The 23,459-nt window shown below is 42.2% G+C and overlaps 1 protein-coding gene across 1 annotated transcript in view; it reads left to right on the top strand.

Annotated features, from left to right (window-relative positions):
- The window catches only part of CNKSR3 (CNKSR family member 3), a 723,720-nt gene extending 705,541 nt beyond the window's left edge, over positions 1-18,179 (top strand). The window contains exon 13 of the mRNA XM_044063355.1: positions 15,155-18,179. Within this exon, the coding sequence (XP_043919290.1) occupies positions 15,155-15,453 (299 nt within the window). The 3' untranslated portion in view covers positions 15,454-18,179. The remainder of the gene's footprint in view (positions 1-15,154) is intronic.
- The last annotated feature ends 5,280 nt before the right edge of the window (positions 18,180-23,459 follow it).

Raw genomic sequence — 23,459 nt, 5'->3', positions numbered from 1 at the left:
TCTACTAATTCCACATGCGAGACTGCATATGAGGAAACTTCAGTGGTACCTAAAAAGTTTATGGAGTTCATTGTCACAGCCTGGAAACAATGATTCCTCTCATTCCCTGCCTACAACAGGAGTTTCTTTGGTGGGCAGAGGCATGTCATCAAAACAAGGGACTGTCATTCACTCTACCCCCTGCCATCCAAACCCTAACTACAGAAGCATCAGACTATGCTTGGGGACCACCTGGCAAGTAGATGCATTCAGGCCAAATGGCGCCCAAACGAAATGCATCTGCATATCAACCAGAAAGAAATGCTAGCTGTTCAGAATGCTCTGACAGCTCTCAAGGACTTACTTCATCCAGGACAACTACTGATAAAGACAGACAACACAGTTATGTGGTGCATAAACAAGCAGGGGGGTACACATTTCTATCCCCTTTGCAGACTAGCCATGTTCTTGTGGAACACAGCCTTTACTTACCAAATACATCTTCAAGCTCAATTCCTGCCAGGAAAGCAAAATACTCCGGCAGACGACCTAAGCAGAAATCTTATGGACCCGCACGAATGGAAACTGGATCCACAAATCTTCAGCATGTTAACACAGAAATGGGGGAGCTCAGACATAGATCTTTATGCCTCTCCCCAAAACTATCAGTAGAACAAATTCTGCACAAGCACTCGTCACAAAAAAGCATGGAAAGTGAATGCTCTGTCCTTCAGCTGGAAGAACCTATCTGTCTATGCCTTTCCCCCTCTGCCTCTACTCTCCAATGTCTTACTAAAAGTCAGACAGGAAAAACCAAAAATGATCCTAATTGCTCCGGACTGGCATCGCCAGCACTGGTACCCACTTCTAAGGAATATGTCACACCTTCCTCCATGGTACTTGCCTCAAACACCTCATCTACTGTCTCAATAGAACTATCAAATTCTGCACACTCATCTCCAAACTCTGAATCTTGCAGTATGGCTAATCAACTAATTATTCAAACCACATCTCTCAGTAAACCTGTGATGGATGTAATTTTGGAAGCCAGAAGGCCTAGTACTAGAAAATCTTATGCTGATAAATGGAAAAGATTCTGTGCTTGGAACCACGCACAAGGAATAGACACACCAAAGCCCAATATTCCTCAGATTTTCAATACTTAACTGAGATGCTTGACAAGGGCCTATCTTTTTCTTCAATAAAAATCCATGCCTCTGCCATCTCGGCTCATTACAACACAGTACCTCCCCTCTTTTCTCATCCACTGCTTAAACAGTATCTCAGAGGGGCCAAAAATTTAAGGCCTCCCAGGAGAACACCAGCTCCTTCATGGGACCTCAATTTTGTGCTGGAAAAAACTCACCCTGCCTCCTTCTGAACCAGCAGCTATTGCGGATATAAAGTTTCTATCTTGGAAGACAGCTTTTCTTTTGGCAGTCACTTCAGCGAGAAGGGTTTCAGAACTACAGGCCCTCATGGCTATGGAGCCTTTCCTTATATTTTACCCGGACAGGGTGGCCCTCAGGACCAGTCCTTCTTTTATGCCTAAGGTGGTATCCAGTGTGGCTCTTAACCAGACCATTCACCTGCCAACATTTTTCCCAAATCCGCAGAACAAGGGGGAGCAGATTCTGCATTCATTGGATGTACACAGACAACTAAGATTGTACTTAAACAGGACAAAATATCTAAGAAAGTCTGAGCAACTACTGGTAGCATTTGCTGCAGGATCAGAGGGCAAGGCTATATCAAAGCAGACTATTTCTAAATGGATAAGCCACTGCATTTGTTTCCACTGTTTGCATCATGGTAAACCTGTGCCCAAGGGGATCAGATCCCATTCCACCAGGGCTGCCTCTACTTCAGCAGCTTTTCTCAGAGGGGTCCCAACCAAAGACATTCTAGAAGCTGCTACTTGGAGCTGTGTTCATACATTCACAAAACATTATTTAACTCTCTTCTTTTAATCCAGGGCAGGCTTTGCCACTGCAGTCCTGCAGGGCCTTATAGCTGCTTCTAATGCTGTTTAGTTCCATCCTCCCATCCATAGCTTTGGGATTCTACCCAAATGTAATGACTGCAACAGTGAAACACGAAGAACATAGTACAGTTGTGTACTTACCATAAATGTAGATGTTCGAGTGTATTCACTGTTGCAGTCCAGGTTACCCACCCGCCATCCCCCATTTTACACCTTTTCTTTCCTTCACTATACTCAAAAGCCTTTGTGGTGTATTTGCTTTTAGTTGAAGGTAAAGTTTATGTTTCTAAGCTGCATTTATATATTTACAGTTTATATATATGTGTGTATGTATGTGTGTATATATATATATATATATATATATATATATATATATATATATATATATATATATATAAAAAACATTTTTTTTTTTTTTTTTTGCTCCCCATTTTGGGGGGCACCTGACATCTGGGGCAAGAAAAACTGATTAAAATGGCGTCAGCTGCATGTTTTATTCCCGTGACGACCTGACATCATGGAAGATGAGACTGCAACCGACGCAGGACCCAAGACTTTTATTCAGGACGACTGAGGGCAACCTACCAGCAGATTACCCAAATGTAATGACTGCAACAGTGAATACACTCTAACATGTACATTTATGGTAAGTGTACACAACTGTACTGTCTACCTCTGTTAAGAAAAACAAGTAAGTAAAATGCATGTCTACCAGGAAGAAAGCATTTTGTCTGCAGATCAGCCAAGTTTCTCTTTGCTCCTGAGTCATGACTGGATGCTTATTTTGCCTTCATATAACCATATAGTGTATACCTAACTTTTATGTAGTTACTTTCCATATCACTGCTCATTTTTCAAGGCTTTGGATAAGTTAACAAAACTCCTTGTAAGGATGCCTGGAAGGAAACCTAGTGTGTGTAAGGAATGCTTTCTATGTAGCACACTTGATTAGTAAAGGCATCACCTTATACTTGGCACTAGTCTGGCCCATAATTGAGTATAATGCCCCGTTTGGCATGTACCATGCAAAGCACCTGCAGCAACTGTAAAGACCTCAAAGGTTTCTAACAAAGAAGATTAAGGGGCTCCAGTATGTGCCTTACTAGTCACTGTCACTATACTCCATGTCATGTAGACGTCTTAGGGGAGACTTGTGCCTGGCCTCCCGAGCAATCAAAGACCCAAACCTAATGAACATGCTGCAGATCAGTAAATCAAACAGGACTAGGGCTACCCATTCCAGGGACCTAAATATAGTTTGCTACTTAAATAGGACTGTCCTGTCCGATTCTCAGCTAGAGCGTCTTCTGTGTGGAGACATGCGTGAATGGGCGTACCTTCGTTGAAGGTTGTGCGTCAGAGCTGGCAACTCGGGACGTAAAAATCTACTGCCAATCATTAGCGGACCGGAGTTCCGCTGTGGCGACCCCTAACTGGGAAAAGCTGAAAGACACAACAACTTAAATAGGACATGCTGGAGGGGCAGATTTATCTCCCAGCAGCTGTCGCATTTTTGGAACAGGCTACTAATTCACATGAAACAGAGCACCTCTATGACACTATTCTTGAGGAACCTGGATGAGTGGATTGGGCAAAGTAACTTCTTACAGGAGATAGCACCCACAGCCCTGTTGGACATGGGCAGTCATCACTAATTGCAGTCATCACTAATTGCAGTCTTCACTAATTGCAGTCTTCACTAATTGCAGTCTTTGGTATTGACTGGCATTTTCATGGTATTACATTGGGATGAAATGGCTAGGCTTAAAATGACCTCTGAGTCGATAGCCTAGTAATCTCCTGTGAATTCTATACAACTTCTAGTACATAGAAGCTTGTTAAGGTAAAAAATACAGAGTGCTTCCCACTGGACAAGGCATCACTATAGCTCCTTTGTTAGGTTTCATGGAGCATGATGTGGCACTACAGGACAAGTGTACATGTTTCATCATCCCTGTACAGTAAACTCTTAATTAACCGGCACCAGTGAGGATTGATAGATGCCGGATAAGTGTAGTTTCCAGTTGCTTGAGAGTTACTATTAAATGGAGATCCTGCAGTGTTCATGAAATGCATGCCAACACAAATCCAGATATTGTAGCAGTTTTCTAAGTTTGTAAGAGACATATTTAAATTTGCCCCTATTTTTGGACCTTTGTCCTGTATTATTTTGTTTTTTGTCCAGAATTCTTGCGCTAAGAACTTGAGAGTAATGCGTGATCAGGTTTGCCAGACGTCCCTATTTAAGCGGGACTGTCCCGAGATCAGCAGCCCAATTCCAGAGTACCAGCAAAACAGTGGGCTGTTCACATTGATCACAAGAGACTCTGCTTTGTGATTTTTGATTGGCTCGTATACCAGCATACAATCAAAAATCGCAAAGTGGAGCCACTTCTGTTCAGAAATCTGGCAACCCTGTGTGCGAGGGAATTCAGAAATCATATCTGCGCTGAGACTGGATTTTGCTGGTTGCTTGAGTTCTGGTTAATGGAGAATCTCCTGTATTCACTTTAGCTAACAGCCGTGAGACTGAGAACTCTTCCTAATATGGGCTGTTTTTCTCCATATGTAGTTAACGTCCTGGGAGACACTAGGAGGACCTATTCCTGGAAGTCTTGGTTGGTGAAAGGGAAGAGTCTATTTTTTTCTTCCTTTTCTCTTAGAGCACTGTAATGGTCTGGACTGTCCTCCTCATTTACTTAGCTTAGGGCTGTCCTGTGTATTACATTCATTACTCATATTTGCTTGTTATCTATAGAACCTTTCTCTTGTTTCCTCTTGCCATAGTCAATATGCTTCTTAAAGGAGATGTTTGTGGTAAGTCAACTCTCCTAAAACAAAGCATTGCTCTCTTCATAGTTTGAATTTCATTTTAGGAAAGGATTGTGAAGCCTTTTTTTGAACTTGTATATTCTGTTATATTAAATTTTTTATCAGTACAAGGACCTAATTGGTGGTTGCATCATATTCCTTATAGATCCCAGAAGACTGCTTTTTGCTCATATATCCTTATATGAAGAATTTAGGAAATCCAGCCAGGTTACTACTTCCAATACATTGGGTACTCCTTTAGGAAAACGAGACATTAATTGAACTATTGATCATAATAGGCAAGTTCATATAATCTGTGACTGCATGGCTGCCCCTGGTTGCTCTGTTTTGATTTAAAGAATGCTTTGGCCAAACTTGTAAAATTTGGTTGGTATAGGTACACATTTTTATAGTTTCTAACCATGGCCACACACCTATACTTGGTTGCTAAAAAAACAATAGTGTCTGCTTCTTCACCCCCCCATGCCACATTCCTCAAGTGTGCTAATCTTAACCCTGTCTCTAAACCCAAACGTACACATAACCGTACTAAAAAACATTTCCCTAGCATTACTACACAACACATTTCACACAGAAGCACTAAAACTATTACCTCACCTTATCTTACCTAGTCCTTTCTCTAACCCAAACTTGGAAACATTTGTGTTCAGCCTCCAAAACCTTCACATGTGTAGCACTAAATCTGTCTCCTTCACTAGCCCTTAGTTTAAACTTAACCCACAAACACAGAGTTACTTTCTCACTGGCTGGCTGTCTCCCTAGCCCTTAGTTTAAACTTAACCCACAAACACAGAGTTACTTTCTCACTGGCTGGCTGTCTCCCTCTCTGACACACACACACACACACACACACACACACACACACACACACACACACACACACACACACACACACACACACACACACACACACACACACACACACCACACACACCACACACGCACCACACACACACCACACACGCACCACACACGCACCACACACGCACCACACACGCACACACACACACCACACACACCACACACACCACACACACATACACACACCACACACACACTTTCTTTCATTTTCTAACCCTAATACAGAGGGTTTTGGAATATCCAAACAATGTTCTTCATGTTACACTGTTGCAGTCATTACATTTGGGTTATCTGCTTGCAGGTAGCCCTCAGTCGGCCTGATTAACAAAGTCTTGGGTCCTGCATTGGTTGCTGCCCCTTCTTCCATGATGTCAGGTCATCAGGGATATAAAACATGCAGCCAACGCCATTATATCAGTCTTTCTTGCCGTCCGGTGCCCAAAGCAGAAGCAGTTCGCAAGTGCCGGTCAGCCAACCCATGAAATTTTCATTTTCGAGTTTCAGAACCAAAGTCTTCAACTAAAGCTAAGTACCCCGTTGGGGAAACTTTATCTTGTTCCTTACCGATCTCAGTAAAAGTTAATAATTGCATTACTTGTGGAAAGCAAATACCTCATAAAGAATTTCATTTGTACTGTATTCCTTGCCTAGGCCCTGACCACGACGTACCTTGCTGTCGGTTTTGTGCTTTATTTAATCAGCTCACTATCCGTTGTCTGTATATTTTCGCCTCTAAATATTTTGGTTCTCGGTTTAATTGTCCAGAAATGTCATCAGTTAGCCATCCGACTACCGCGATTCCGAAAAAACGCAAAAATAAAAACAGAGACATTCCGCTGAGGTCTAAAACTGCCGACGACGCTTCTCCTAAGCCAGTCGCCAGTTCGTCAGTACTCAGGCGCTTTCGCAACCCCTGATACCCGCTACTTCTGATTCGCAGGTCTCTACTGAGACCCATTCAGAGTCTGGTATGCCACGAAATGCTTCAACTATGGGACCCGCAGATGTCTCTACCTTGGATGGGTCCAGAGCCGCTGTGCAGGCACCGGCTTCTGAGGGTGTATTCAGGCCTACAGACTTGCATATTAAACCGACACCTCCTTCTTTACTTAAGCCTAAATCTCGATCTATGCCTAAAAAAAACAACGCCCAGGCCACATGCTCAGGCCTCTATTCCTAAAAAACAAATTATAAGAATGGCTGAAGATCTAATAACTCAGGGGTAGCCAACCCCCCCCCCCCCTTTCTAAGAGGCCAAGGACTGAAGTTGATTATGAATCTTATGATCAGGATTCTGTTTCTGATTCTTCTGATAATCTGGATTTGCCCTTATCTACTTATGAAGATTGTGATACAGAGGACTCCATTCCCTCTGCTTCCCCTCCTGAGGATTTTTCTTTTGGGGAAACCTTACATACTCTAAGGGAGCATTTCCACTGGGAAAGCCAGGATTTTTCTGATTCAAAAAAGAGGCTTAGGAATTTCCTTCTCCTACCTCAGCATAGGCCTTTAGCTATTCCTCCTGTACAAGACATTATTGATGATGCTTTTTCAGAATCTAGTTTGGCCCCTGATTCCTTGACTCCTGCTCCCAGAAAACCTGACAGGTACTACAGGGTCCCAGAGGCCCACAAGTTCTTTTTTAAAAATCCTATTGCATATCCAGAGACTATTTCACAGGGGCCCAAGGGCATTAAGGCTTCTACTGCTAAAAATCCTACCCCTTCTGATAGAGACTCCAGGGCGCTGGATAGATGGGGTAAGAAGGTTTGCACTTCTGCAACCTTGGCCATTAGGGCTTTAAACTGCCAGTTTTGTATGTTAAAGTATCAGCAACATGTTATTGGACTGCTTAAACAGAAAATGATGTTGATTCCTGACTGTGTGGAAAATAAAGAATTGCAGGATTTAATGCATTCTGCTGAACAAGTTGGAAAACATACTTTGCAATGTGGTTTTGATTCATTAGAAGCCTCTTGCAGGGCTGCTGTTACCGGGTCTGTGCTCAAAAGGCATGCTTGGCTTAAGGAGCAATTTTTGCCTGATCATATTAAAGCTAAATTGTTGGATGCTCCTTTAAATCAGGACCGTCTGTTTGGCAACAAGGCTGAGGAAGTTCTTAAAAAGATGGAAGATAAAGCTAAATCTATGCAAACTGTTAAAGATTTTTTACAAGTTCAGCCTCCTAGATTTAGTAGGCACTGGCCCTCTAAGAATTGGTCCTTTCTAGCCCCTTCCAGGTCTTCTCAAGCCAAACCCAGATACAGAGTATGTAAGGTTTCAGTCCCAGGAGACACACAGAACTAAGCAGTGGGGGGCCCCCGCTTCCAAATCTGGGAATAATAAGACTCCCCCCTATGGTAAACTGTCTCAGTGACTTCCTTTTAAAATTTCCAAGCACTTATCAACTGACTGCCCCTTTGGGGTTAAAGACTGCTCTTCATGCAAAGAACTGGGAACTCATTACCCTGGCCAAATGGGTTTTAAATATAGTGTCCCAGGGATACAGAGTTCACTTACACACGTTGCCAACACCAAGCAGGTGGCCTGACCTACCCCCAAATCAGTGGGCAGAGGCCCAAAAACAAGTACTTTCTCTCTTAAGCATGGGGGCTATTCAGCTGGTACCAGAAGAGGAAAAGGGACAAGGTTTCTGCTCGAGACTTTTCCTGGTACCCAGAAAAGACAATTCATGGTGTCCTATCCTGGACCTGTCTACTCTAAACACCTTTTTGGCGATTCCAAAATTCAAGATGCTGACTCTTCATCAATTACTTCCTATGCTAGGCAAAGATGCCTGGTTGGTAACACTAGATTTAAAAGAAGCATACCTGCACATCCCAATCAGGGAATCTTGCAGAAGATACCTACGCTTCAGAGCAGGCTACAGGCACCATCAGTTCTCTGCACTGCCCTTTGGCTTATCTACTGTGCCCAGGGTATTCACAAAGTGCCTAGCTCCAGTTATTGCATTTTGCAGGCAAAGAAATATTCAAATATACCCATACCTGGACAATTGTCTAATTTAGGCGGAAAGCCAGGACATAATTTTGAATCATCTGGCCTTTGTACAAAGAGTTCTAAGTTGTCTGTGGTACACCATAAACGAAAAGAAATCACACCTGGTAACCCTGTCAACAAATTATATTCCTGTGAGCAAGCTTGAATACAACTTCTCAGATGGCTTACCTCACACCAGAGAAACAGATTCATTTGACAACCTACTTCAAACAAGTGTCCACAAAACCCCTGCTATCTGCAAGACAAATACTACAAGCTTTGGGGTTCATGGCCTCCTGCATTTTTCTAATTCCATATGCAAGACTGCATATGAGGAAACTACAGTGGTATCTAAAAAGCCTATGGTGTCAACATTCTCAAGACCTAGAAACAATGATTCCTATCATACCTTGCATATGCCAGAGTTCCTTTTGGTGGCAGGCCACCAAAACGAGGAACTACCTTTCACACCACCCCCTGTCGCCCAAACCCTAACAGACGCATCAGACTATGCATGGGGGGCAGCTCACCTGGCAGCGAAGTGCATTCAGGGCAAATGGAACCCAAGTCAAATGCACCTGCATATCAATCAAAAAGAAATGTTAGCTGTACAGAATGCTCTGACAGCCTTCAAGGACCACATTCTTCCAAGACAACTAATGGTAAAGACTGGCAACACCACTGTTATGTGGTACATAAACAAGCAGGGGGGGTACACATTCTTACCCCCTCTGCCGACTAGCCATGGCATTGTGGAACACAGCCTTGAGCTACCAAGTGTACCTACAAGCTCAATTCCTGCCAGAAAAATTAAATACACTGACAGATGGACTAAGCAGAAACCTCATTGACCCACACAAGTGGAAACTGGAAGCAAGGATTTTCAACATGTTGACAAGCAAATGAGGGAGCCCAGATATAGACCTGTTTGCCTCTCCCCAGAACTATCAATTGGACAAATTTTGCACAAGGACTCCCCACAAACAAGCCTGGAAAGTGGATGCTCTGTCCTTCAGCTGGAAAACCCTGTCAGTCTATGCCTTCCCCACTCTGCCTCTGCTCTCCAAAGTACTACTAAACATCAACACTGGTACCCCCTTCTGCGCAGTGTGTCACTGTTATCTCCATGGCACCTGCCTCAGACCCCTTCCCTGCTGTCTCAGCAGGAGAACCAGATTCTGCACCCTCAGCATCTAACACTGAACCTTGCAGCCTGGCTAATTACATAATCTCTCCTTTACCATCTCTCAGCAAGCCTGTGATGGATATCATTTTAGAGGCAAGAAGGCCTAGTACTAGAAAGTCTTATGCTGAAAAATGGAAAAGATTTTGTGCCTGGAAACAATCTCAAGGGATGAGCACAGCAGCACCCAATTTACCTCAGATTTTACAATACTTAACTGAGATGCTTCACAAGGGCCTGTCTTTTTCCTCCATTAAAGTCCACGACTCAGCCATTTCAGCTCATTATAACACAGAACCTCCCCTCTTCTCTCATCCACTGCTCAAGCAGTTCCTCAGAGGGGTCAAAAATTTGAGACCATCCAGGAGAGCTCCAACCCCAGCCTGGGACCTTAACTTTGTCTTGAAGAAACTCACTCTACCTCCTTTCGAGCCAGCTGCTACTGCAGACTTAAAATTTCTTTCTTGGAAAACAGCTTTCCTTTTAGCAATCACTTCAGCTAGAAGGTTGTCTGAATTACAGACTCTTATGACAGTGGAACCTTTCATCATCTTTCATGAGGACAGGGTGTCTCTCAGAACCAATCCATCCTTCATGCCCAAGGTCATATCCAGTGTGGCTCTTAATCAGTCCATTCATTTGCCAATCTTCTTTCCCAGTTCATAGAATAAAGGGGAAACCTTAGATGTGCACAGACAACTTAGATTCTACTTGGACAGGACTAAACCTCAAAGGAAATCTGAACAACTGCTGGTGGCATTTGCTGCAGGGGCAGAGGGGAAGGCTATTTCAAAGCAAACCATTTCTAAGTGGATAAGCCATTGCATTCATTTCTGCTATAAGCACCATGGAAAACCTATCCCCCAGGGGATCGGACCTCACTCCACCAGGGCTGCATCTACCTCTACAGCCTTTCTCAGAGGCGTCCCTACCAGGGACATACTAGAAGCAGCTACCTGGAGTTCTGTACATACTTTCATCAAGCGTTATCATTTGCCAATTTTCTCTAAATCCAGAGCTGGCTTTGCCACTGCAGTCTTGCAGGGCCTTATAGCTGGCCCTAATGCTATCTAAATTCCTCCTCCCAACCATAGCTTTGGGAATCTACCGAATGACTGCAACAGTGAAACACGAAGAACATAGTACAGTTGTGTACCCTTACCGTAAATGTAGATGTTCGAACGTATTCACTGTTGCAGTCCTGGTTACCCTCCCTCCAGCCCCCTAACTTCTTTTGACTATACCTCTACTTTCCTTTACTAGGCTTAAAAGCATTTTTGGTGTATTTGCTTTTTTGTTGGAGGTATATCTTTGTACTTTTATATTTAGTTGCTTCCCATTAGGGGGCACCTGACATCTGGGGGCAAGAAAAACTGATGTAATGGCGTCGGCTGCATGTTTTATATACCCCTGATGACCTGGCGTCATGGAAGGACAGCAACCAACGCAGGACCAAAGACTTTGTTAATCAGGCCGACTGAGGGCTACCTGCAAGCAGATAACCCAAATGTAATGACTGCAACAGTGAATACACTCAAACATCTACATTATGGTAAGTGTACACAACTGTACTTTTTGGCATTACAAAATACACATAACACCAAGCACTTTCCAGACAGCAAAAGAACAGTCAACAAAAATAAGTACAATAAATTCTACCAACAAAACTTGCATCTAACAAGAGTATATACATACACACACACACACGCACACGCACACACACGCACACACACACGCACACACACTCGCTCACACAAACACACACTCGCTCACACACACACACACACGCACACACACTTTCTTCTTGCTGCCACCCATACTTTGACATTGAGCACATCTTTTTTTTTTTTCTGACTCATCCATTTCCCTTACTGGTTAAATGTAGTCATGTTCCCAGATTCATTCTCCACTGGATTATAGCTCTAAGGAAGAGGAGTCTGCTAGTCCTTAATCTCCTTTTGAGGAGATTTCTTTTGGGGTACCATTTCCAGGATGGCAGAATTCTTTAAATGGGATTGTTCCCAAGTATCTGAAGGGCAGAGAAGATCATATGAGCTCATTCTAATATAATCTCCTAGGCCATGTACTGTTTCTCCTATTTTGGCTGCTTCATTGGATGCCTTTTCTTCTGGGTCTCAGTCCCCAGCTTCTAAAAACCTGATCAGTTTTATAAAGTGCCTGATGACACCAAATTCCTTTATTAGTGTTCACCTGCTTGACCCTTTGGTGGTCTTTATGGCATCAAGCTTTCTAAATTACTGCCTTCTACCAAGTTTCTTCCTTCTGATAAGGACAGCAGCCCTATGGAAAGGCCAGGTAAAAAGTTTTTTATACTTCAGCCACCCTAGCTTTTTGGGATGTTAATTATCAGACTCGTATGACCAGATATGTTTTGGCTGTCCTTTCTCAGGCTTGTCAGGTTATTTCTGACCTTTCTGATTCTGAGGAAAAACTTCTTGTCCCTGTTAGGGACTTTTTCCCAGATAGTTCAGTGCAGCAGGTGCTCTTTCTAGGGCTGCTGCTTTTGGCTATGTGTTGAGGAGATATTCCTGGCTGTAGCTTCAACCTCTTTCTGATGATATTAATGCTAAGTTGATGGATGTTCGTCTGGACAACAAATTTTTGTTTGGTGCTGCTGCAGCTGATTTGTTCAAGTCCCTGCAGGAAAAAAAGCAAGGAGTTACAGGACCTGAAACATATTTTTGTTTTCCAAGTGCCAAAGTTCCAGAGAAACTATCCCAATAAAACCAGCCTTTGTTAGAAGTCAGTATAGTCATCCTCCTAAAGGCAAGAACGGTGATAGGGTTCCCCCAGCTAAGTCTACACAGATCCCTCCTGCTTAGAATCCTTCTTTTCTGGACAAACCAGGGTGCTGTCTAATTACCCGATTATTCCAGCCACATTCCTCTTTCTAACTGTCATTTTCTGTCTCTTCCTGTCTGATTAAAAATAACCCAGGATTCCTGGATTCTTTCCATCATTCCCCAAGGGTATTTGTTGTTTGGAAATCTCTTTACCCCTTCATGGGCATTCCTGAGCCACCAAGACCAGTTGAGCTTTTTTTCCAGAAGTGCTTCAGGGTCTTTTGACCCGAGGAAGTATTAGAGGTTCCAGCTGTTTAAAGGGGGAAGGGGGTTTTATTCCAGAATGTTTTTGGTTCCTCGGAAAGATGGCACTTGGAGACCCATTCTGGATCTTTTTCAATTGAAAACATTCCTGAGGTTTTCTTCCTTTCAAATGTTATCCCTTTAGACTTTGTTCATTCTACTGCTTCCTCAGACTTTTATGGTATCTCTGGATCTCAAGGATGCTTAAATCCATATCCCTATTCATCCCCTTTTCAGGAAGTTTTTATGTTTCTCTGTTGCTTCTTGGCATTTTCAGTTATGTGCTTTGCCCTTTGGCCTCTCTACTGCCCTAAGGCTATTTGCCAAATGCCTAGCTCCTGTGTTTGCTTTTTGCAGACTCAAGGGCATTCAGGTCTTTCCTTATTTAGACCTGCTTATTCAAGCCTCCAGTACAGAGATTCTTTTACAGCACCTTCAGTGGGTCACTGTTCTGTTGTAAAGCCTGCAGTTCACTGAACATTTTCAAAAGTACTTCTTGTCCCCATCACAGGATCTTTTTCTGGGATGCAGAATCCAGACTGTTCCTATTCAAGCATCCCTGCCTTCTCCCAAGGCTTTGACTCTGATTTCCTTGTTCAGTCCCTTCTTTCTGTGTCCTTGGTTTCACCCAGGGGATTTCTGTGGGCTCTGGTATTCATGGCATCCAACATCTCTATGCTTCACTTTGCCAAATTGCATGTGAGAAAGCTTCAGTGGCATCTAAATCAGTTTGGCTTCAGCTTTCTCATCCTGTAGTGTTTCCAGTCCCTCCTCCTCCTCTTCTATGTCTCAAGTTAGAATTTCAGTGGTGAATTCACCAACTAACTTTGAATCCAGGGCTTCCCTTTCAGCCCCTACTTGCCTCTCAGGAGCTGTTCACAGATGCCTCAGACGGGGCTTGGGGGCCTTCCTTTGGAAACCTAAAGGTGAAAGGCTTCTGGTCTTTTCAGCAACAGAAGGAGCACATCAATATCAAGGAGATGAGCTGCTCTGTTGGCCCTAACTACTTTCCATCCTCTGTTTTCTCCAGGGCCCCTAAAGATCTTTACAGACAACACCACAGTGATGTGGTACATCAACAAACAAGGGGGACAAGGTACTACCTTCCTTGTAAATTGGCAATCCAAGTTTGGGAGCTAACAATTCAGTACCAAGTGACACTTCAGGTGGTATACATTCCGACTCCCTGAGCAGGTCTATAACACAATCTCTTGAGTGGATGCTTCACAGGTGTGTTTCTGGACATTATCCGTCGTTGTGGTATTCCTCAAGTAGATCTCTTTGCCTCCCCTCTGAACAGACAAGTTCCTGAATTTTAGGCCAGGATTCCATGTCCTCTTTTTATTGTTCTTATCATGGTAAGAGCCTTCTTTCTATGGTCAAGGCTCACAGGCAGGTACCTGTTCTTCTGTGAGGACGTTTACCAAGCACTACAAGTTGGATGCCATATCCAGGGCTAGAGCTGGTTTTGCTGGGGCCATTCTTCATGGGTTCCTAGAAGGTTCTGCTAGCCATTCCTCCATCCTATCTTCTTTCTGAGCTTTGCACTCTCCCTCATGTTAAGAATGCTGCAACAGTGATATAGAAGGACATGGTGCAGTTGTGTAAAATCTTACCATGACAGTAGATGTCCTTCTCTTCACTGTTGCAGTATTCACTCCCTCCCTGCTCCCCCTGATCTTTTTTTCCTTCAGGATGTGTATATTACCCTCTGGTAGCCTAGAGCTGGCATTCCTCCTAGGGCTCTCAATTCTGAGGATGATGTGTCTGAACATCACCTTTATGCCCTACGTCTAGTGCAGGGAGCATACGTGTGACATACGGCTTATCTTTGACAACCTAAATGTTTTGGTATACTGGCCGGATGTTGGACTGCCCTTGGCAGGGGATTCCCTCATGATAAGAATGCTGCAACAGTGAAGAGAAGGACATTTACTGTTACAGTAATAATTTACACGACTGTACTTTCTCTTTTATTTGCAGGTTTGCTTCTTAGTGCATTACTTCAGATGTTTAATTTAATTTTGTGGTGGTGTAATAGTCTGTATTTCTAATTTAATATGTATTTTTATTTAAAGCATTAGAAGTGCTATGAGTTTCTTGTAATACAAAATCAGTCTGAGAAATGATTTAATAATGAGATAGATGTTTAATTTGTTTTTCTCTTCTTGCTTAATATGTGTAAATTCTTCCTCTCTTTAATTTCAGGTGAAGATGCTTTATACAGATATTTCAGTAATGAGAGAATACCTCCTATTGTAGAAGAAAGTGCTTCCTCACAGCAACAGATTTCTAAACACCCAGCAGACAGACAGATGGGTAGGGGTATAGACTACATACGAAGCAGCCGGTATTTGGTCAATGCAGATCTGCACAATAGTGACACTATCCCTTTTCAGGAAGATGGTGCTAAAAAGAACTCTGCTAGTTCTCCTTCCAGAACGCAATCATCAGAACCTTCTATACTGGCTAATTGGATTACAAGACTTAAAATGTTAACTCACTGATTGCCGTTTGCAGGACTGTTTGACTTTCCTGAGTGCCTTTGTTCTCTGGATCATGTTTCTTCATCTGCGCAGTATTACACAGGGATGCTTTCTTGTTAAGCATTTAACTTAAGTTATGAACTTAGCTCTATTTAAATCAGCAGTCAAGTGACAGTATTGACCATCCCTATAAAAGCTGGAATATTTTTTCTGGTAGCAAAAGAGATGTTGCCTTTAAATGGGTACCGTCAAGTGCTGCATTTTGTACCCATACACGTCAAAATTTTTCACTGTGCCTGAGTTATGGCTAGGGACCTTAGAGGGACTTTGTAATAGTTTCCTAAAAGGAAAATGGCCTTTTATATATATTTTTATCTCAGAATAAATGTCACATTACCAAAGTGTTTAAATTATGCAAGTAGAGTAAACAATTGAAATGATGTGAATTGTAGCAGTTTTCCATAACCTGCAGGTCTGTGTATATTTTACAAATTAAGCATTTACCCCACTCATGAATGAGCATAGAAGGCACCAGATTGGAATTATCCAAATTAAGGCTCTGCCTAACTCATGAAAGAGTACAAATCTGTAGAAGAGACAACGTTGTAGGACATACTTTTAAAAGAGAAACAAATGTGCATTCTGTGTTAAACAGAAGTCTTAATGTAATGTTTGAAATGCATTATTAGCTTCTCGTACATCTTTATTTTATGCAAAATTTCATTTCCAGTGATGCTGTTGATGCTAGTGTTGAAATTTGTGTAAATAATTTTTTTTAATGTTACACTTTTGCTTGTGTGCTCAGTTTTCTATATGACCAGACTTGAGAAATGACATGACTGCTTCATACAGTGATTTGGGTACCACAGGAAAGCAAAGCATTCAGAGTATTAAGTTAGTTTAAAAAAAGCAATCACTTGCATTATAGTTTCTGTGCTACAGTGTGATCTGGTATTTTCTAAAGGAAAACACTCCACGTAAAAGTCCTAGTTGACAGCACACCATTCAATTAAGTGGAACTTGTGTCGTTAAAGTTAGTATGGAAGTAATGGTAGTCTGTACATCACAGGTATAGGCATTACAGGCTCAGTCTGTCATGGGGTCACAGCAGGACGTACAACTCCAAGAAAAATGTTAGTGAGCCATCCTTACAACAAGGCAAATGCAAAAATAATGTGTGTTTCATTGGAAATGTAATTCTGTACTCTACGTTAGAAGGAATATTCCTAACTCCATGAGATTTGTACATTTGCTACAGATATATGGTTGTCACTTTAAAAACTAGACTTGTAATGTAGCTCTGCCTTTGTTATTTTGTACTGTAAAATTTACAAACCAAGTAATACAGTAATCTACAGACTATGCACTATCTGAACAAATAGTACCATATTCTTTCTCAGTGAACTTATTTACATATTGCACTAAAAAGAATGTTGCTAGCTCTGCTTTTCTGCAAAAAGTAAGGTATTATTCTGTGTAATTTTAGATACTGCTGATAATACATTATTTGGGTATAATGTCATAACTGCAGATGGCCAGGACGCCTGCATCCCAATATTTTAATCAACCTAAAGATTGGGATCTGGCCAGTCATAAATGCTGAAGGCATGAAAAAGTTGTGCATCATACCTAGTCATGTTGTTGAAGAGCCATGCTCAGAACACGGATTAGAGCTTTTCTTGCTCATATTAGTTGCTGTTTTAGGCATCGTTAATGGTCACTAATTTGTACCGATTAGGCATGTGGTATTTATTCATTTCTACTTTGACATCTCATTGTGCAGTATAGGGTTGTGCCTTTTCCATGCGGCATCTCTCTTATCAGTAAAAATCCCACATAATGGAGAGTGTGGCTGTATCCATAGTATTTGTTTGCTTGCAACTGTCCAAGTCTAGGCTTAAATTTCAAAATGCGCCTCTCACAGTTGAGGTAGGGTAAGCCCACAGCTGCTTCATTTTATTCAGTTTTGAAGGTTTCAATTTTCAGTTACGCAATAAAGATAAATTATGCTATGCAGAGTTGATCATTGCAAATGAACTGTGGGACATGACTTGTATATTTGACATACATTATTGAAAATGCCAATTTCTGCTTAGGATACTTACAATGGAAACATTTGTCTAACCCTTGTTACTGTTGAAAAGTCAGTTGCTTTTCGTATTTACAGCCATTGTGAATCAGAGTAATATTCACAAAATTCACTGTCTGTAAAGAAGAGAGTAGTTGATGTCTGTGATTGCAGCCATCGGGAGTAGCATACGATTTTTGCATAACAAGAATTCCTAAAAGGAAGCTATACATACGTAGCATGTTAAAAAAAATAATTTTTAGGGATATCATTAGATAATTCCAGGCACTGTTGTTCTTGACATTGTGTTTTTGCAGAGTCAGGGTTTATTCATTATAATCCTATACTGTTGGAGATATTGTTAGAAAAGTGACTCCCTTGGTTTTACAAATGTGGGTCACACTGCTCTTCTTGTATGCCTTTTGGCACTTTGGTGCTTTTTATATGTCTGTATGTATAAAATTTAAAAGTGTATTATAGTAGTGCAGTTCATGGTTGATTTGTAATAATTTATACTTTTAATAATTGAAAATGGTAATGAGAAAGTTGTATGTTTTTTGTTCTCACCATTCTGTAACTGCCTTTTTTTTTGGAATGATGAAGACCTGAAGGTTGTAAACATTTCACTGTGAGAATGAAACTTGGTTCACCATTAAACATGCAGATCTTACAAACCTGATTACTGCATTAGTATTGTGTCATATGCTGCAATAGCAATGACAGTTTAATTCCTTTATGCACTATTTTGTTATAAAATGGATACAGAGAGTATTTTGAAGATGTTCTTTAGTTAAGTCATGCATCTCTTTTGTAAATGTAGTATTGTGCATAATTTTTAAATAATGCAAATACAACATAGGGTTGCATAGAATGTAATGTAGTTCATGTAACTTATCTGAGCTCAATTTTTAGATCAGGTTTGCAATACTCCACAGAACCTGCCGGTATAAATAGATTCTAAAAACTTTTATTACAACTCGTATATTTGGAGTGCCTACCCTTTTAAGTGTGGTTATGAGGTTTCTGAATATCAGTCAAATCAGGAGTTACGTAAAACCATGTAGGCTCAGAACAGAGACATATCCATAACATATCCATAACATATGCACTCAAGTCACTCCACAACAAGTACAAATATGACTCTGTCATTGTCCAGGTTGGAGTGAATGACTTGAGACATACCTCCCTGGACTACATGAAAAGAGACATGGGGCAGGATTCACGAAGCCTCCGTGTAAGAGTTACAAGTCTTACACGGAGACTGCAGTTAAACGGTGTGACGTCAGCATGCCATGCATATTCATGAGGGCATGTTGACTCAACTCAAGGCTAACATGGTCCGTGTAAGACAGTAGGGGGGCGTAACCCCCCACGACAGAGTCCGTGTAAATGTGAATAAACACAACACAACACATGCCCCCACAGACTATGAACATAAAATGTATAAATGAACATCTTATATTTTTTTATAAGTTGTAAAGATGTTTGCCCGTGAGTGCGCTTTGCTGTCGTGTCAGCTTAGCCACAGTTAGCAGTCAGTGGAAAAGCATATAAGAACTAAATATGCAAAGTAAGCCAAGAAGCAATAGCGTAGCGGTAGAGACGTCGGCTGAAGAGGAGGCAGTCGTGGTTCGAGCCCCCACAACATCAATTTTTATTTTTAGTGAAATAAGCACGAAACAAGTCCCTGGCATATATGTACATATATAAAATTATATCTTCTGTAAAATGTAATGGAATGGGCCATGTATTTTGAAGAAATGTGAGATAAAAAAAAAAAAAAAAATGGCAGATGTGCCTATAGCTGAGCTACAGACTAACAAGTTGAGGATATCTGCTTGTAGGTGAACAGTGTTCTAACAGGTGTAAAATGAGTGCTCGTAGGTGAGCAGTGGTTTAATAGGTGTAAAATGAGTGCCCGGGGTTGAGCAGCATTTTAACACGCTGAAACTGTGCGCCTGTAGCTGAGTTGAGCGTAATATGTGTGCTGACAGCCAAACCACACGTAAACCAGCGTGATCCGTTTGCGCGGAGCTGCGCACAGCGCCAACAAGCTAACCGACGGGTAACGTTGAGCAAGCTGTATCAAAACTGCCTTTACACAGACACACCTCCTAGCCTGTGTAGACAGTCATAAAATATAAAAAGCAATGGCCAGGTTCGAACCCAGGATATACCATACACCATAGTCAAAGTACTGAACCACTAAGCCATGACAGTTGCGCTTAGAAATGCAGTAATAGCATATATATAGGAATGAATAGAAAGAGGAGCATGACGAAGCAGGTTTTGTGAAGCTGATACAATTCCAAAATGGCCAATCACAGATAAGTGCGGGAAAAACGGCATATATAAGCCCCATAGGCGGGAATACACAGCATAACCGATTGTGGAACCGACTTGCAGCCAGGATGTCAGGTGTAGGAGAGGGTAGTTGCTTTTGAGCACAGAGGTGGGGCATTGAGGAGTCCAAATATATGGTTTGGCTCCTCGTCCATAATCATGAGGCCCCAACTCATGCAGGGCCAGGTCCTGTGGGGAGCATAATAGGGCTGAGGCGTGGGACCGGTTGGCACATGATCTCACCAGTGCCACAGGAATACCAAGGACTGGTGAGCAGGTCCGTCACCACCATGCGGACCTGAAGAGACGGAAGCAGGACCAACTGAACCGTTGGATCCAGGAGGCCCGGCAAATGCCCAACGCCCCACTACTGAGTAAGTTACATGTAATTATTTATGTAAGAAATTAACCTAGCTGATATTATGGAAATGTATATTCCAATATTACTTCATTTATATTACAGCTGCAGGTGTCCGTTCTGCGAACCGTCGAGCATATGGCGATAGGCTGGTGTGGTTGCGCCACCAGGCCGGTCAGTAATTCTCTCCCTGTAACTGTAAATAAATATATAAGTATGACCGTTAGCAAAAGAGTGCAGTGTAGTCACTAATTAATAAAATGTGCAAGTAACAGTGTAAGAGAGTTTGCATGTATTGCTTGATTACAAAAGTGTGATGCAGCCTGTAATCCAAACATAAAAATGAAACAAGTCTGAAATAAAGATGTCCCACCTGTAATATAATAGTACATAACCTGCAGCAGGCTGATAAGTACAGCTGCAGAAGCTGAGTAAAACACGTGTGAAATATATCCCTGTTGAAATTCTGAAACATGACATAAGTGAGACTGTTGGAAAGGATTATTATAACTAAAGGTAAAACATGTCAATAAAGCCTAGAATTAAGTACCATCCTGAATTGTAAAAATAAAACAAGTGAGAGTGTGAGAAAGAGGTATGAATCCACCAATAAAGTAGTAATAACTCCTGAATAAAGTATACTGCAGTCAGTACAGAATGAAATGAATGTGACAGGCAGAACCAAACAGCAACATGTGTTGAAAAAAGTACTGAAGCTGGAATGTGTGTGTCCCAAAATTTGGATATGTTGCTCTCAGTCTGCAATATGCAGATAGTATGGTTGTCTGAAATACAAAACATCCACAGTTGTCTATAGCTATATAAAGCAAATGTAGCAGGATGATGTAGCTGAACAGAGCCAGATATTAATGTGTATGAATAAATATACAATGTATATTGATGTAGCAGTAACATTCCTAACACCAACCTGAAGTAGTTATCACATAGGAAACTGTAGGCAGACCTGTAGTGTGTATATATCTGCAGCTAGTAGAAATGTACAGCATATGTATAGGTATTTGAAGTTGTTAATTAAATATTTCTTTACCCTACCCTATAACCACAAATAATCCATTCCACATGAAATGGGTATGTGCATTCACAATTAACACCCCTGGACATTTGTCCTGTTGGTTCATACATATTTGCATGTACGTTGATGCATCTGCCCTGTTCATACATCCAAACCTGATGGCCTGTTGCCATCAATCAACCCTGCACGTTGTTGGATTGTGTATTGCTGTTCAAATTATGCATGTGTTATGCTTGCTGTTCAATGGCTTGAATTTATGGGTGTTTGGTTAATGGGAATACTAATGCATGCTGTTACAACTAATTGTGAATGGTATTGTACGTTACTAACCCAAACTGCCATAACATAATGCAAAACATAGGACGACAGGGAAGGCAGGTTCCAGCGGACCTACCTCAGCTGGCGAGTGCACCTGGCAGTAGTGTCCAGGCCGGACCCTCCTCCGGTGGCCCTGTGCCACCTGCGCGTGGAAGCGCTGCAGGGGATGGGGCTCGTCCCCCCTCTGCAAGCGTGGCCAGAGGAGAACATCCACTCACCCTCCGTAGTGTCTGGACTGTGGTGCGTAGGGAGATCTGGCACGCTGTGCTTGGGCCCCTACGCCAGCTTGAGGCACGGGTGGCACAACTCACGGGCGTGCCTGCTGCCCGGCCTACACAGCCCCCACCACAACCCCGTCCTGGGCAGTGAAGGCACAGTGGCAACTGCCCATGGGTGGGGAATTCAGTTCCACTGTTGCCATCTGTGGGCTCATGGGCTCGAGATATCCAAACATCCGTCCCCGTCAATTGTGTCCCCCCCCACGTCATACACCACCCCTGTATGCGTCTTTTGTCTTGTCTGTTAACCTCCCCTACCTGCCTCCCCAGGTATACTGACTTCCTGTACCTGACATACCACTCTCACCTGAAAAAAAAAAAAGGGCACTCTGTACCCACAAAGAAATTGTGCCCCATACATAGCTGCCCATTTTGCATACAGGTCTGCTGGACATGTAAACTGGCAATTACAATTGGCTGTACAACAAATATTATTGTTGTCCTCACACCTCTCTCAGGGGTGGAAGGTTTCAAATTTCACACCAAATTACAAACATATGCACAGCTGTTGCTGACGAAGAAATGGGCAGCTATGGGCCTTTCCTACATCAATCCTGCAAAACCCAAGCTTGTTTCCCTACTGTCATACCCTCTTTGTGATCCCTTTTTCACCACTTTCCTATCTCCCCATTTTCTTTTCTTTCAAAGAAAATAGCACGGGTGTGCGCGAGAGAAAGCACTTTTAAGCAGTAGTAAGCGGGTGTGCGCGAAGCTAAGCGGCAGTGCGCATGCGTGACCTCTGCGCAAACTAGCGCTAACCCGCTTACAACTGCTTAAAAGTGCCTTAGTCACTCTGAATGACAAGGCCTGTAGTTTTCTCAGCAGCAAAATAAAATACCTCCCTCAGTCTCGAACCCAGGACCTTGGAAACAGTAGTCTGCATGACTTACCACTAAGCCATTACTGCTATACAAGAACATTGTGCTGAAAGAAATATATCATAAAATAGTAGGAATTAATGTAAAGAGAATATAGCAAGTCTAGTACACAAAGCATGTTATGTATATTTACTGTCAAATCTAGTGGATTTGTAAAATAGTACTGTGTGCTGAGAAACAGTCATGCTAGTTGGTAGCTACTAGGTAATAATGTCACAGTAGCATCTGGCAAGCCACACACATAGAGCAGGATAAACACTGCCATAGTTGAATAGTTAAGAGTTCAGACATAGCAACTGTGACTGAGTTACAGGGATGTCCCTGATGTGAAAACAAATGTCAACTGTGCCCCACTGACACCCTGTCAAATGTACTAACAGTAGGCAGAAAGGTGTAACTACACATGCAATGGAAACTATGACTGACTGAAGGTATGCACCACCTGCACGGCACAAATGGTGTACTAATACATATGCTTGAAATAACCCACAGTCACAACTGCAGAGTATCAGAATATGTCACTGGAGTAACCCACTGCTATGTACCATTCCATGAGGCTGATAAAAGATGCACCGGACAGTATCTGAGGCCTGCTCAGCAGCATGATCAAATACCCCTGTAAGTGTCAAGGCCCACACCATAGCCAGACCATACTGCATGCAGTAACACCCTACCACAACAAACACATAGGGAATTGCTGGCCAAACAGATTTAGCAAGCATTACAAGCTGTGAATGTAAATGGAAAATAG

This window comes from Protopterus annectens, chromosome 1.part0 (genome assembly GCF_019279795.1).
Source record: "Protopterus annectens isolate FY-2018-M chromosome 1.part0, PAN1.0, whole genome shotgun sequence".
Taxonomy (NCBI): Eukaryota; Metazoa; Chordata; order Ceratodontiformes; family Protopteridae; genus Protopterus; species Protopterus annectens.
Note: the sequence above shows the minus strand (reverse complement) of the source record. Positions and strands in the feature narration are given on the sequence as shown.